This window comes from Balaenoptera acutorostrata, chromosome 11, assembly GCF_949987535.1.
Source record: "Balaenoptera acutorostrata chromosome 11, mBalAcu1.1, whole genome shotgun sequence".
Taxonomy (NCBI): domain Eukaryota; kingdom Metazoa; phylum Chordata; class Mammalia; order Artiodactyla; family Balaenopteridae; genus Balaenoptera; species Balaenoptera acutorostrata.
Genome location: NC_080074.1, coordinates 53,836,175 through 53,852,530, shown reverse-complemented (window position 1 = coordinate 53,852,530; position 16,356 = coordinate 53,836,175). Strand labels below are relative to the sequence as shown.

At 41.4% G+C, this 16,356-nt stretch overlaps 1 protein-coding gene and 1 long non-coding RNA gene across 3 annotated transcripts in view; one reads left to right on the top strand and one right to left on the bottom strand.

The window, feature by feature from the left end:
- SRGAP1 (SLIT-ROBO Rho GTPase activating protein 1) overlaps positions 1-13,377 on the top strand; it is a 279,839-nt gene extending 266,462 nt beyond the window's left edge. For both annotated transcript variants that reach the window (XM_007179740.3, XM_007179741.3), the window contains exons 19-22: positions 1,110-1,290; positions 2,758-2,892; positions 3,026-3,365; positions 8,132-13,377. In XM_007179740.3, the coding sequence (XP_007179802.1) occupies positions 1,110-1,290; positions 2,758-2,892; positions 3,026-3,365; positions 8,132-8,509 (1,034 nt within the window). In that variant the 3' untranslated portion in view covers positions 8,510-13,377. The remainder of the gene's footprint in view (positions 1-1,109; positions 1,291-2,757; positions 2,893-3,025; positions 3,366-8,131) is intronic.
- Positions 2,477-5,622, bottom strand: LOC130709196 (uncharacterized). The gene is made up of 3 exons (XR_009009691.1): positions 5,398-5,622; positions 3,403-3,467; positions 2,477-2,632 (listed from the first exon to the last, which is right to left on the bottom strand). It is a non-coding gene; the product is annotated as an uncharacterized LOC130709196 (long non-coding RNA).
- Positions 13,378-16,356: the final 2,979 nt, after the last annotated feature.

Below are 16,356 nucleotides of genomic sequence, written 5' to 3'. Positions count from 1 at the left end.
CAGTTTCCCCCAGTGGTAACGTTTTACATAACTGTAGTATAATATTACAAGCAGGAAACTGATATTGATATACTCCCTCCACCATTTTCACATTTCACCAGTTTTACATGCACTCATTCGTGTATGTGTTTACTTAGTTCTGTACAGTTTTATCACGTGTAGATTTGTGTGATCACAACCACAGTCAAGATTAAGAACAGTTCCATCACAAGGATCCTTTGTGCTACCCTTTAATAGCCTTAGCTGTTTCCTTCCATCACTTCTCCCCCACCCCAACGTCTGGCAACCACTAATCTATTCTCCATGTCAATTATTATGTTATTTCAAGCATGCCATATAAATGGAATCATGCAATATGTAACGTTTTGAGGTTGGCTTTTTTCACTCACCATTGTTCCCTTGAATATTTTTTGATCTCTAGAAGATATAATTTTTGAATCTGGTCGTTTGAGTAGGTATGCTTGTTTCACAGGTGATATCCAGAATTTGTTTTTGATACTAGAAAAAATAAAGTTGTCTTTACTATTGGTAGTAGTTGCAAGATTTGATAGTGCCAAAAAATATATACATAAGGAAACTTAATGTATTCAAATAGTATTTAATGTGGTGATTTCTGTAAACTTGATTTTTTTTAAATGAGCAAATAAAGCATAAACTTCTTAATGTTCTGAGATAGTGATTCTTCCATGTTCTAAATGGTATTAACATGTTGCCAGGGAACTTGATCAAATAATATTGGTCAAGATAATACTGGAGCTGTTGCAGAGGATATTACAACCCAAGGAGAGATTTTATATATCATATTGCAAAGCTTTAAATATTTTTTTATTAGACTGTCATGGTATCTCTAGTAAGAGGCTGTGGAAACGAAGATCTAATGTTCAGTTTTTCTTTGCCTGAAAAACTGATGACAGCAAGAGAATATTTTCCTGTATCTCTTTTAACAGCATCATTTTCTCATTGTCTTGATGATTTATTTATTACCTTGTTCAGTCTGGATATGAAAATGACCTTGTTTATTTCTAAAGCCTCATATAGACCTTTCAGTTAGTGTATCATGCCTTCCTGAGAACCCTGGCCCTCACCATCTTCTGGTGTGTTCTTTGTAGAATGTGAGCCAATAGAAGCAATAGCCAAGTTTGACTATGTTGGGCGGTCTGCCAGAGAATTGTCCTTCAAGAAGGGTGCTTCCCTGCTGCTGTATCACCGCGCATCCGAGGACTGGTGGGAAGGAAGACACAACGGGATCGATGGGCTTGTGCCCCACCAGTACATAGTGGTGCAGGATATGTAAGTAGTCCCAGCTTCCATCACCTGACACTCCCAAGAGAAGACTCCAGCCACTGTTTTTTTTTATATATATAAATTTATTTATTTGTTTGTTTGCTTAGTTATTCATTTATTGGCTGCATTGGGACTTCATTGCTGCGTGCGGGCTTTCTCTAGTTTCGGCGAGCGGGGGTTATTCTTAGTTGCAGTGCACAGGCTTCTCACTGTGGTGGCTTCTTTTGCTGCAGAGCATGGGCTCTAGGTGTGCGGGCTTCAGTAGTTGTGGCACACGGGCTCAGTAGTTGTGGCTCACAGGCTCTAGAGAGCAGGCTCAGTAGTTGTGGCACACAGGCTTAGCTGCTCCGCAGCACGTGGGATCTTCCTGGACCAGGGCTCGAACCCTTGTCCCCTACATTGGCAGGCAGATTCTTAACCAGTGAGCCAACCAGGGAAGCCCAGCAGCTATTGTTCTTAAAATGACTTTGGTCTCGTGAGAAAACAGCAGAAGGGATTACAGAGCAAAAATTTCTGAGCTGGGCACAGTTCTTCACCTTGCTAATGGGTCTTTGCTAACAGTACTTCAGGGCCAACAGCTTCTCATTTCCCAAACTCTCCTAGAAGGTCTGGAGCAAGGACTAGTGAGAGACACCTTCTGAAGCATTCAGGTTCTTAGAAAAATACCCTGTGCAGAGGATGGCTTTAGGAGCTAAAGTGGCACTGCTGATTCCAAAAACAGTGGTGGCCGTTCTCTTGGTGCCTGTCTACTGTTTCAATTCCAAATTCCCAAGAGCGAGGATACTGACTTCAAGTCTAAAGAGAATCATCTTCAGGCTTCTTTATTAATTTTGCTGATGAGAAAGCTCTACTTTCAAAAATACTTAAAGAGACATCTTCCCATCTGGTCATAATTTTAAGTGAAAGAAACAAGTGACAAAATAACATGTACAGTGTAATCTTAATTTTGTGACTTACAGTATTTCACAATGCAGCACCAATTTATGAACAGCTTTTCAAGGAAAAGAGAAAAATACCACATAAAATGTATACAGTGACTGATTCAGCCTAAGTTTTAAAATGTTAAAATGTGTCTCTCAGAGTGCAAGAAATATGATGTGTGTGTATGTATGCAGACATACAGTCATATATATCTAAAGTACATAAACATATAAATATCTATAGTATAAATACTGTACATACCTGTGGACATCCTTGTAGATATGTATCCCAGGCAGAGAAGAAAAGCATAGAAGGATATTTTCTAGAATTCGAACAGTAGTTGTCTCTGGATGTTACGTTATATTATGGGCAATTGTTATTGGAATTTTGGAATTTTCCAATTTATCTGCCATGAAATGTTATTATTCTTATAGTGAAAAGAAAAAAGTTACGTTAGTAAGAGAAAGACTTACATACATAAATGCCATCACTTATTTTTTTGTCCCCATTCATCTAGCAAAAGACCCTCACTCTTGACTCTCATTGTTTCAGGGATGATACGTTTTCAGACACTCTGAGCCAAAAAGCCGACAGCGAGGCCAGCAGTGGGCCAGTGACTGAAGACAAGTCTTCATCCAAGGACATGAACTCCCCAACAGACCGTCATCCTGATGGCTATTTAGCCAGGTAGGTGGAGTGGTCACCAGGCTCCTGAACCTCCACTTCTCCAGGGGCTCTGAGGAGCCATGGCATCCACAGCCTTGCAGAATTACCCTGTGTGATAACCTCTCCTATTCTCTCGCTCTCTGTCTCTGTCTAGGCAAAGAAAAAGAGGAGAGCCACCCCCTCCAGTAAGGCGTCCTGGCAGGACCAGTGATGGCCATTGCCCTCTCCATCCCCCACATGGTCTTTCCAACTCCTCAATTGACCTGGGGTCCCCAAGCCTGGGCAGTCACCCCCGGGGCCTGCTGCAGAACCGTGGCCTCAATAATGACAGTCCCGAGAGGAGGCGTCGGCCGGGTCACGGCAGCTTGACCAACATCAGCCGCCACGACTCCCTCAAGAAGATCGACAGCCCTCCTATTAGAAGGTCCACATCATCAGGGCAATACACAGGCTTCAACGACCACAAGCCACTGGACCCAGAGACAATCGCTCAGGTAGGCTGCTTTGAATAGAATATTGCGTGGTAAGTACCGGTGTGTGATGAAGGAGGCGTACAGGAGTTACTTTCTGGAGCCATGTCTTTTGTATAGAATCAACTAAAGAAAACAGAAAAGAAATTAACCCATTCTTTAATTTAAGGCCATGTGATACTGGAAGGGCCCAAGTGTATTAGGTTCACAGTGATTTAAACAAAGACACGGCAGAAACTTAGGACCCAGGACAATCAAACCCATCATTGCCGAATGGCCAGGAAAATTCTAAAAAAGAAGAAGAATGAGGAGGGACTAGCCCTACCAGATCCTCAGTGCATGCTAGAGCTAGTAAAACAGACAAATTGATGGAACAGAATGGAGAGCCCTGAAACACATTTTTAGTGTATGATGAAAGTGACACTTCCAACTTAGGAAATGGTGCATTACTCAGTAAATGAAGTGAGAAAATGATGGTTGTCTGTTTGAAGAACAGCAAATTTGGCTCCTCTGTCACTCCTGAATGCATGTGTGTCTTCACTTCCCAATAGTGACTGCAGAGGAGGGCCTTGTAGTTTTTTCTAATGATCAGAATTGACAAAGTAGGGCTTCCCTGGTGGCGCAGTGGTTAAGAATCTGCCTGCCAATGCAGGGGACATGGGTTCAAGCCCTGGTCCGGGAAGATCCCACATGCCGCAGAGCAGCTAAGCCTGTGCGCCACAACTACTGAAGCCCGCGCACCTAGAGGCCGTGCTCTGCAACAAGAGAAGCCACCGCAATGAGAAGCCTGTGTACCACAATGAAGAGTAGCCCCCGCTCACTGCCACTAGAGAAAGCCTGTGCACAGCAACCCAACACAGCCAAAAATAAATAAATAAAATTAATTAATTAATTTTTAAAAAAAAGAATTGACAAAGTAAAAGTAAAACAGTATTAATGGATTATTTCCATCGTTCTACCATTTATTTCCCTCTGGGTCTTTTTACAGCACAGACCATCAGAAAATATATGTACGACAGGAAAAAAAAGAAACTGAATCACTGTGCTGTACACCTGAAACTAACACAATATTGTAAATCTAGTATACTTCAATGGAAAAAAAAGAAGAAAATATGTGTATGGCCAGTGAAAAAGGAGGTGAACAGATTCAGGGTTCACCATTTCAGTAAAGTGTCTTCCAGGTATCACTGAAGCTTAAAAATGGAATAGATCAAAAAAGAAAGTGAGAAATTAATGAAACAAACATGGGGAAGTATTAAAGATGGATTATTTTTAATAAAAAGCACTCAAGGAAACCTGCATTTGATATGACAAATTTCCAAGCTATTTTCATTGTCCTAACTAAAAAGAATTTTGGATAGCAAATTAGATTGTGTGGAGAGTTTAATGTGTTTTTACAAAATTAAACCAATTTTAAGTGCACAACAGTTTTTCAGCAAAAACCAAAAAGACGACCTTTTTGGGGTTTTTTTTATTTGAAGTGCAATGCAGAATCCTTTGAGGTCTATTTAGAACCGGTGATATTTGGCTATAATCCATAACATCATTCCTTGTAATAAGCAGGTGAAACAGCATTTAGGTTAGAGAGACAGGGAATAGGAGCTTAGTGGTGGGAAGGTATAATAAGGTCTGTTTTAACCCTTTTGCTTCTAGAACCAAAATCCTTTCACTGTAAATCAATCATAAAAACAAAAACTCGACAGATAAACCAGGCTCTGCACGTTCTCTCTGGGGCAAATACTTGTTGTAAAAAACAAATCCATATATTTAGCATCAAATGGAAATCACATATGAAAATAATCACTTGAAAAGTGATGTCATCCTCACAATATGGCTTCCAGCTGTGTCCTTTATTTATCTTTCCATCTCATCTTCAGATTTTCCCATGAGGACAAGTAAGCCTGCCATCATGGTGTTCATACCAAAAACATGCAATTTCTTTTAGTAAACAAATCAGTGGAATCCCTGATAGAGCTTTTTTTAAAAAATTTACATATCCATATGTGATCACTGGATCTTCGTTTATTCATTTAGCAAGCCTTTACTGAGCACTTACTGTATGGCAGCTCCCATGCTAGGCGTTATGGACACAGAGTTAAATCAATGGTCAGTCAGCCGCTGCATGAAGGTGCTTATAATTCAGTGGGGGAGGCAGATATGGAAATCAGTTGCTGCTGTGCAGGGCCACAGGCTAATGCTCCAGGTGAGTGGAAGAAGCCCTGGGAATATGGAGAAGAGGTATTTCCATCAGACCAGGGCAGTGGTTCTCCACCCACCCTATCTCACACAGTACTCCACCATGTGTGTGTGTTGGGGGGTGGGGGGGGGCGGTGTATAAAAAACATAATGTGGGGCTTCCCTGGTGGTGCAGTGGTTAAGAATCCGCCTGCCAATGCAGGGGACACAGGTTCGATCCCTGGTCTGGGAAGATCCCACAGTCTGTGGAGCAGCTAAGCCCAGTGCACCACAACTACTGAGCCCGGGTGCCACAACTACTGAAGCTGGTGTGCCTAGAGCCCGTGCTCCGCAACGAGAAGCCACCGCAATGAGAAGCCCGCGCACCGCAGTGAAGAGTAGCCCCGCTCGCCGCAACTAGAGAAAAGCCCACGTGCAACAACGAAGACCCAACCCAGCCAAAAATAAATTAATTAATTCTAAAAAAAAAAACAATGTAAAACTGACCCTCTTAACCATTTCTAAGTGTACAGGTCAGTAAAGTGTATTCACATGTCTGTGTAACAGATCTCCAGAACTTTTTCATTCTGCAAAACTAAAAAACTCTATACCCATCTAAGAACAACTCACTTTTTCCCCTTCCCACCAGGCCCTGGCCACCACCATTCTAAATACTTTTTGCTTCTGTGAATGTGACCACCTCATATAAGTGGCATCATGCAGTATTTGTCTTTTTGTGACAGGCTTATTTCACTTAACATAATGCCTTTAATGTAGCATGTGGCAGGATTTCCTTACTTTTTAAGGCCCAGTAATAATCCATTGTATGTATACAGCACATTTCACTTATCCATTCATCTGTCGATGGTGCACACCTCACCTTTTTAAAACAAATATTTTGTAATTCCCCCTTCATTATCTGAAAAACTGATGATGTACCATTTTTTTTTAAACATATAAAGCCCTAAATACAATGTAAAGGAAAAACAAAAGATTAGTATTAAAAGAAATGTATTTCAGAATGCTTAACTACATTAGAAGACAAATGAAGTAGTGAGATGCTTTCACCTACATGTAGACTTACCATAAATACAATTAAAAACATACGTTGATGTAAGAGTATTATTAAGTTGATGTAAGAGTATTATTAAGTTAATTAGTCTCGACTCAGTTTCCATAATGGTGTTCCCATTATGGAAAAAAATTACTATTTTTCTAAAATGGTGGGCCACCCTCGGTCATACAGTTCTAATCAAAGCAGACTATAATTTACATGATAGTTTCATTCCTAGAAAACACCATGAAAAAAATATTTTGTGTTTATATATAAGAAAGGTTCTAGACTCAGACTATTATAAAAAATTTTCACCTACATAAATGTCTGGAGGACATTTAAAAGTTGAACGAGATATGGGACAATTCATTGCATGTAAATTATCCAGGACACTTGTAAGGTATCCAGTATCTCTGGCCCCTGCCCACCAAATGCCAATAATGCCACCTGGTTATTTTGACATTTAAAAATACACATACACATACACCATATTACAGAAATGCCCTCTACGAGGCAGTACCACTTCCATTGAGATCCACTGGACAAAAGCGTCAGGGGAAGTCTTAAAATGAATTCTGAAGAACTGCTAGGAGTTAGCCAAGTATATAGTAAGTGCTCAAAAATTATTATTTGTTGAATGAATGAAGCCTGATTTTTCATGCCTATACACTTTTTATTTCTTAAGAGATTGTTGCGGTATCTAAATTTAAGCCATCTTTTACCACAGATTGAAATAGAATTCCATATAAGATGTCAGCCTGTAAGGTGAAAACCGCCAGAAGCCTGCCACGTGCCTCAGAATGGCCAGTGCTTGTTCCGTGGCTCTTTAAGCCACTGGCGCCATCGCATCTCTTGTCTCCTGCACATTCCGAGTCACGGTAGTCATGTGAGATGGCATTAGGTTTACACACTCCACAGGCTGGTGTTAAAACCGTCATGCTTTTGCTGGTCTGCTTGCTTTGAAGTGAAGTATATGGTTTCTATACATTAGTATTCATTATCAGCCTAGTCTGTCTCTCTTTCTGGTTATTTGTTTTCCAGCTAATTATCGAGTTATTGACACACAGCACCATATAAGTTTAAGGTGTACCACATAATGATTTGACTTACACGCATCATGAAATGACTATCACAATAAGTTTAGTGAACATCCATTATCTCATATGGATACAAAATTAAAGAAATAATAGAAGAAAAAATGCTTTTCCTTGTGATGAGAACTCTTAGGATTTACTCTCTTAACCTTCATATGGAACCTACAGCGGTGCTCATTATATTTATCACATTGTACATCACATCCCTAGTACTTAATTCATCTTATGACTGGGAGTTCGTCCCTTTCGACTGCCTTCATCCAATTGCCCATCCCCGCAACCCCCCGCCTCTGGGAACCACAAATCTGATCTCTTTCTCTATGAGTTTGTTTTTGAAGTATGCTTGACCTACAACACTGCTAATTCCTGTTACATGACATAGTGATTCGATATTTCTATACATTTCAAAATGATCACAATAAGTTTAGTTACTTACCATCTCTCATTTCTGGTTATTTTCCCAACAGGATATTGAAGAGACGATGAACACTGCTTTGAATGAACTCCGAGAACTGGAGAGACAGAGTACAGCAAAGCATGCCCCCGATGTGGTGCTGGATACCTTAGAACAAGTGAAAAACTCTCCCACCCCTGCCACGTCCACGGAATCTCTCAGCCCTTTGCACAGCGTTGCCCTCAGGAGCTCGGAGCCTCAGATTCGACGTAGCACTAGCTCCTCCAGTGACACAATGAGTACTTTCAAGCCTATGGTGGCGCCCAGAATGGGCGTGCAGCTGAAGCCCCCAGCCCTTCGGCCGAAACCTGCTGTTCTTCCAAAAACAAACCCTACCGTAGGGCCCACCCCACCTTCCCAGGGTCCAGCAGACAAGTCTTGCACAATGTAAAAACCAACTGAGCGAGCATATGGGGAGGTGATTAGAAAGAGAAAACGGATTAGTGACAAAAGTCAACAATCCTTAACTTTCCTTAGTCGTGTGCTTATAACTGGAGACCCTTTGGCTTTTCTGTGTTCTCGAATGTAATGTCTGAGACTAGCTAAATTAACACGGGCATTTGTATTTTGTAATTTCATCCTTTTTTTTTTTTAATAACTGGACATATCCTGTGTCATTTTAAAGACAATAGAAACACTTAGACATACTTGAAACTCCAATGCTGCACCATTTGTAATGAAGGCAACACCGCTCTGCCCTGCACGTTGCACGGTGCTTCAGGCTTAGTGTAGCCTGAATGAGTCAGAAGCGTCCGAATCCAAAGGCAGGAGGATCTGAGTTCCAGGCCTTGGAAGGTAACCAGTGTTGGTCTCTGGCACTCGGGGTAAGGCTAAAGGCGACAATGGCATTGTTTGGTAGCTGACAGTGAGTACCTCTTATTCCATGCAGTGGGGCGGGGGGCTGGTTCTTGCTGCAGACTTGCTGTTGTCACGGTGGGGTATTCCCAGTGCGAGCTGCAGCCCACGGCCTGAATGAGTAGGATGATTGCCTCTTTCGTAACAGTCGTTTCCCTGGGTCCAGGTGAAAGTCTCAGCAGGAGGGGGTAGAACCTCTGCAGTTACTGCTTGAACTGAACCTGGGAAAGGACAGTCCTCCAGAGCTATTGCTGTGACTCTTTCCCCAAGCCTGATCAGGCCCCGGAGGGTTTCCAAGTCCATCCCCTGCATTCACTGCAGACTAGAACAGTCTAATTTTAAAGACTTTCTGGTTACACTACTCCATGAACCCCTTCAGAGGTCTGTTGTTGCCTAGAAAACAACTTCTAGCTCCCCTAAGCCCCCGTGTCTTCCTCTGTGGCAACGGAGAAAGACAGCGCACAAGTCCTTGGTTTGCCTGCCTTCCCTTCCCCTGACAAGATGACCTGGGTTCCTTTAAACGTGCTACAGAGGCCTGATGATCCTAAATTGAATCCCCAGCTCCCCTCGGCGTTTGTCTCTTTGAGCTACGGTACTGGCGTAAGAGCCAGAGCAGCCAAGGTGGGAGGAGGACCTCATGGTTCCAGGATGACTTCCTCCCAGTTGTGCACCCTGGAACCATGGCTTTTTTTGTTTTCTCCGTGTGGTCTCTACATCACTCACACAGTCAGCTGAACTCCACTGACACCCTCTTTCTCTGACATGCTCACCCATAGACAATTTTTCTTTAGCCCATATTTATGCTCTGTTTCTCCTCTATCTTAAAAAGCTTGCTTTGAATTCAGTTGTTTTTACTAAGGTACAGATCACCACTGCCTACCAGCAGCAGCTTATTACCATCTGTAAACCTATGAGCATTTTATCTACTCTGTCGTTGAACTTACTGAGGAAGAGTTTTTTTGTTTGTTTTTTGGTTTTGGGGGTTTTTTTGTTTTTTTTGTTTTCAGAAAAATGGGTGGCCAGAACTAACCCCTCTGGACCACTTTGATTTCAAACTGGCAGCCAACTGCATGCCCGCCTAAGAGTTACAGTACAGACTTTGATTTCTCAGCTTATTGGTGGATGCATTAATGTGGAAAAATGAGGATCTGTACTAAAATCAAGATCATTACTTTGATCTCTACCTCAGTTTGCCAGTCTAATCATTCTAATGCAAAGAGAGATTACATTTATGAGATATTGTTACCTTTCCAAGTCACTCTGCTGGTTGCTTGCCTGCAGCCTGATTTCACAAATGGATTAAATAGTGAAAAAAATTATTTCAAGTAAAATATTTCCAGGTATTGTAAACCTCTGAATTTTTACAACATCCTTCTTGCCCATTTTGAAAAAGAGGCCCAGCTCAGCATCTTGTGCAACCCCCCACCCTCTCCCTTGAGCTTTAGTGGTCCTTCAGCACCTTTGGGCACCATGGAAACCCAGCCAGGACTGAGCTCTGAATAGCACGAACCCTTTTAAACAACCTTCCCAAATTTCTAGGAAACTGAAACTTTTAAGATAATCTCCCAGTTCTTTCTAGATTCCACTGTGGTCTCTAACTCTCTGTTGTTACATGGGGAAACAGAAACAGAGAAAAGGCAGAAATAATGGGGGAGGAAACTTTAAATCTTTTAGAAATTAAAGAGGATTCTTAAAAAACCACTTCCTTATTTTGATGGATGAGTAAGATGTTAACAGAGGGCATCAAAAGGGCAGAGGTGTTTTGAACTTACTAATTTTTGAAGGGTTATTTTACAAGGTTTAACTTTAGCTTTTCAGATCTTACTCCTGCAAACTCATTTCTTCAGACTTCTCCCTGGTAATCCTCCCCAGTGTCTCCTCTCTTTGCTGTTGACACCTGCGATGGAATGAGGACTGCCTTTCCACCCTCCAGATCAGGACTCCGCTGCCTCGGATGGCAGAGGACACGCTGCTCCAGACCTCAGAGCCTCAGAGGCTGTGCCTTCTTCCAGGAAACATTTCCGAATACTCTCCCATCACTCCCTTTCTTTACATGTCTCTGTCTTTTCTCTCTATAACTCTGTTGTCACCCTGAGGCTTTTTTTTTTTTTCTTCCCAATTCCCAGGGAAGGATGTGACCTCAGAGTGAGTAAGGACTCACTCACTAATCCTTACTTTGTTTAGTAAAAGCCTTCAGATTCCAAGGATAAGACAAAGTGGCCGCTTCACAAAGGATCCAGAATAACACCCAGTAAGTTCCTTAAAAGTTTCAGCAGCTGAGAGGGTTCACCTGTATGTGGTCCTCTTTACCGCCACAGGTGTAGCCCACCGTGGGGAGGTGGGAAGCCACAAGGAATGGGGAGAGAAGAAAATAAGTCCCTGAGATGTTATGCCCCAGTTTCAAGGATCTTAACAGTTCATGTGCAGTTTGGGAAGTGGGTCATTTTGATGATGGGTAAATGATGGTTCTACAAAGATTACCTGACTCCACTTACACAAGAATATGTATTCACAGCTGATATAACTGAATGTTCACGTCCCATCCACAGAACTCACTGAAGTAGATTTACCAAATTGGCCTTTCTGTTTGGGTGAGGATGCTTGGAGTGGGTCGTTAGGATAGAGTGAACGGTTCTTAGTACCTGTTTCCTGATGAGTGTTCTGTAAATTATTTCAATCCATTGAATGGCCCTTTGTAAAGCTCCATGTTCAAGTGTGGCGTAAACGCCATTGTTCAACAACAGTTTTTCACATTTTCACACAATGTAATCTGACTTTGGTGCCCCTTGAGCAATCCACAGAACAATGTACAGGAGGGTCCCACTTAATCTACAGCAATGAAGATGAACAGTGATCAATGGATATAGAGCGCCAAGGGTCAAATTGTATGAGTTTTCTGCCTTTGTGCTTTTGCCATTCCCAAAAATGGGTTTATAATTTAATTAAGAAAAAGAAAAAAGGGGGGGACATGGTGGTCTCCTTAGCATTTGGGAATGAAGCATAGCCCCTGGGGTCTATAAACTGAAGAAACTTTAGTAATCACAGCCTCTGAAATCCAAAGTTAAAGAGCCTGTGGTTCTGTTGGGTTTAGAAGACTTCAGATTTGGGATGACATTTATTCCTGACCATGGTAGTGAGGGGCCATGGATGCAGGAAATGCGCTTAGGGCTGAGTCTTGCTCTGAGTTACCTGCCACATAGGCCCCAAGGCACGGGCAGCTTAGAAGTGAAGTCGCTTCCCACGTATGAATGAGCTCACGACTGGAGACTGGCCCCTGAGCTAAAAGCCAACCTCCAGCTGGGCTGGGGTGTCAGGCGTGGGGCAGGGTGACTGGCACAGCTTTGTTCAAATCAGTAAAATAAACTGGAGATTGAGCTTTCACTCACCCACCCTAGTATACTTTCTTTACAAAAAAAAAAAAAAAGTCTACGTAGTATAATCAAAATGGTACCTGTATCTTAAAATTACGTGGGGAATTTTGTATGCTTAAATAATTGTTCTGGGTTCCATAATGCTTATCTTAGAAACTGTTTAGTAAAAGAAAATATATAAACCGTGCATTTGTGAATGCCCCCCCCCTTAGAACATTCATCCGAGCTCAATGTGTAGTGTGATGGTTATTATAGATGTTTAAAGTATAGTAAGTGGCTGTGTGACAGGAGAGACTGGTATTTACCTACTGACTTAAGGGTAACTCCTGCCCACATAATTAAATCAGTATTGTCCTTTCCTGTCGGTTTGATTAATTGCAGTATTGGTGGCTTCCTGCTTGTGACTGTTACCTGATCGTGTCAATGTACATCTGTAGTATGTACATGTGAAAGTGCCTTTCTATTTTAGAGGAGTTTTAGCCTTGTTCTTTACTGTTGCCCCGCCCACCTCCTCCCCCAAGTGCCACCCCAATTCCTCCGTCCACTTGACTGTTCTGAAACTTCCTTCACTCTCTCCCAGCTGCTTCTCCATCCCCACCTTTTCATGCATCGGTGCTCAGTATTGTCCTGTCTTGCATCCTTGTCGGTCATGGTCAGGTCATGGTCATCAGACGTGTTGTTTTCCTCTTAGCCGTGACTGTGCCTTTTCCTCCCCACAGTCACTCTCCAGGTCCCCCGCAAATCGCCCCCCCCTCCCCTCCCCTGCTCACGTGCTGCTGACGGCCATCCTGTTCGCCTCTGCTCTGTACTGCCTCTTACCGTGACATTCCCTCGTCTCTGAGGTGAAAGTAAAGGGGGATGCTTTTCTAGTTCTGGAAGAGAAAAAAAAAAAAAAAACGTTAATCTGTTGTGACAATGCACTTTTATGTATAAGTACTGTACATTTTGGCATGTACCATTCCAGGCTTCAGTATACAGTCAGGTCTGTTCTTCATGGTGTATCTTTATAATAAATAAGATAGTTCTGGCTGCCTTTGTCGGCTTCCGATGGTCTGATTCTCTGCCGTGTTTTCATTCCTTTCTTTTTCTAATCACTATTTAACACCTCCCCGCCCCACCAGAGCTGAGTTGCCTTAAATCGTTAAATTGTTAAATCGTATGAAACTACCTTTTTTTAAAAAAAAAAAAAAAAAAAGCTTTCATCTTGGATTTTGGTTTGTGAATTTGAAAATGAGGCCTCATGCACAGGGCCTTGTCCATGAAGCCAGGGTTTTTTAGAAGCATAGTTCGGAGACCCCTCTGTAATAAGAGAGACGAGGCTGGGAGAGTCTTAACTAAGAGGCTGAGAGTGCAGTCCTCCTAAACACTCCAGACTGAAATCTTTCCTTTGAGGAGTTTTTGACACAGTAAACCTTGTCAAGCTGATTTTGGGTTTCATTTGAATACATTGAAATGCAATCCTTAGGTATATAGACTATGTTTAGAATTCCCGCATGTATGGATATTTTATCTTCAAACTTAGCTTTTTTTCCTAACTCTTGAGGACTAGCAATACATAATATAGTTTTGTAAAACTGTATCAGCAATGTGCAGATTGTATCAGCAATATACCAGACTGAATACTGATGGGCTGTAAAAAAAAAAAAAAAATGACATAAATTGAGGGGAAAAAACTTTTATTGAAGCATAAAATACATAGAGAAAAGTACACAAATCATTAGTGTAAGAGCTTTCACAAACTGATACACTAATTTATCCACCCCCCAGGTCAAGAAATAGCACATTATCAGCCTCCTAGAAGCTAGGTTTGTGCCTCTCCAAAGTTACCAACATCCTGACAAATAACACCATAGTTTGGTTTTGCCTGTCATTTTAACTTTCTACAGACAAACTCGCGGTGTGTAGATTTTCTGTCTGGCTTCTTTTCTTGAAATTTATGTTTGGGAGAGTCCATGTTGTTAAATATAACGGTAGTTTTCTACATTTTCAGGGCTGTATAGAATTCTATATGAATATGTATAGTTTAGTATTTCCTAATTAAACTTTAGGTATTGTATGCATGGCTGTATAGAATTCTATATGAATGTGCTTGGTGTTTTCTTTTAGTATTTCCTGATTATACTTTGGGTATTATATGCAGAAATCTTTAAACATGGACAAATTAATGGAGAAAAAAAAAAAAAAAAGACCCACCTGTTAAAGGAAATCTTTCCCCCAAACATGATGGAATGACTTTGAACTAAGCCATTGACTGGAACGCCTATCTGAAAGCAGGTAGATACCATTTTAGGACCCGAGAGTTGGATTTAGAGGCTGCCCCATGGGAACAAATGCCCAAGTCAGACTATAGGATTGTTCCAGGAAAGCCCCACTGTCCCGCATCTCCCTCACTACTATCCTCAAATCCACGAGCCTCGGCCTCTGCCACAACCCTCCCCATGTGCGCCTGTATCCCTCATGCCTGGATTAGAGTCCCACGTGAGTATGGTTGTCAGCTCCCACTGCTGGCCAGCACCCTGTAAGAATATTAGGAAGGCAGGGAAAGGGAGTTTTCTGGCTTCTATCTTGAGTAGTTGGGACTCAAGCAGAAAATTCCCAAACTTGATCTAAAATGCCCAACAGGTCCTGGAAGCCAAAAATTATGGCAAATTCTATTCCATGGACCATATATCCCCTTTTGGATTTTGGAAAATAGGATTAAGATACCTTTGGGAAGTAATCATGGTGAGGTTCATCATTCTTCAGTAGACTTTTATCTATATAGTAGATAGAAAACTTGCCTTCTACAGTGAAAAACGGTGATTTTATCAAGATTAGTCCTTAGCAAGAGTGGCCGGAGAGCTGGGACCAGGTTGGATATCAAAATGTGTGTCTGTGTGTTTAAGAGAGAGAGAGATTGGTCCTCCTGGAACCCTGAGACAACATTCTTTATTCAACATTAACATCTTGAAGGAAGTTAAGATATTTGCAATCCAGTTCTGGCGAATAGTGGGTGCCCTCTTCCTACACATCAGAGTGCACTCTCCATCAAGTGCACTCCTGGGATGATTGGCTTTCTTTTAGCTGCTTGGGTGTGCAGCTGAAGAGAGGACTACTGATGAATTAACCTCCCAGTGCTGATGCACTGTACTAATCTTTTGTCTTTGACATATCCAGGGAATCTCTTGTGTAAAAACTGTGCCTCTCTAAATGAAAGTGAACGATCATGTCTGTAAGCTAGGGCAGAGGGAGGCATCATCAATAGTCTGGTGGCATATTTGAAATTATACAATGATATGAACTAATTTGAAAATGAGATTTGGCTTTCTAAGCCTCTGATGGATGGACTGCATCCATTTTTTTTTTTAAAGGCAACATGGTCAGGATTTCAAATAGAAGGTACAGACTGTGAGCCAAAGATGATTATTGCATTAGTAACTGAATATTAGCAGATGCATTAGGAGAAGAGGGAAAATTTTTAAATAAGACAAAAATCTATTATCTGATCCTAATTCAAACTCAGTTACTAGACTTCTACAAATCATCAACCAATGCCTTAATTTCCCAGACAGAAATAATCCACAGCAGCATTTTAGTATATTGTCTTCTAATCCTTACACTATGCTTATTTTTAGTGGAGTTGAATTTATATTGTGCATATAATTGTGTATCCTTGTCAGGTTTTTCTCCCTCATATCAGTTCATGTTACAAGTCTCAGTAAACATGATTTTTCTAAGGACTGCATAATATTCTAGCATATGAACATACCATAATTTATTTAATCATTTTCCTATCACTGAGTGAGCCTGTTTGCAGGTTTTTTTTTTTCAACTGAATGTTCTGCAGAGCTGTAGTAAGCAGCTCTGTACATACCCACTGTCTGCATTTTGGATCATTAATTTAGCATTGACTCCAAAAAATGAAATAACTGCGTCAGGGAGTATAAGCATCTCTAAATTTCATGATGTTGCTAACATGTTTTCTAGAAAGTCTGCACAAATTTACACTACTGCCGGCAAAGTATGAGTACAG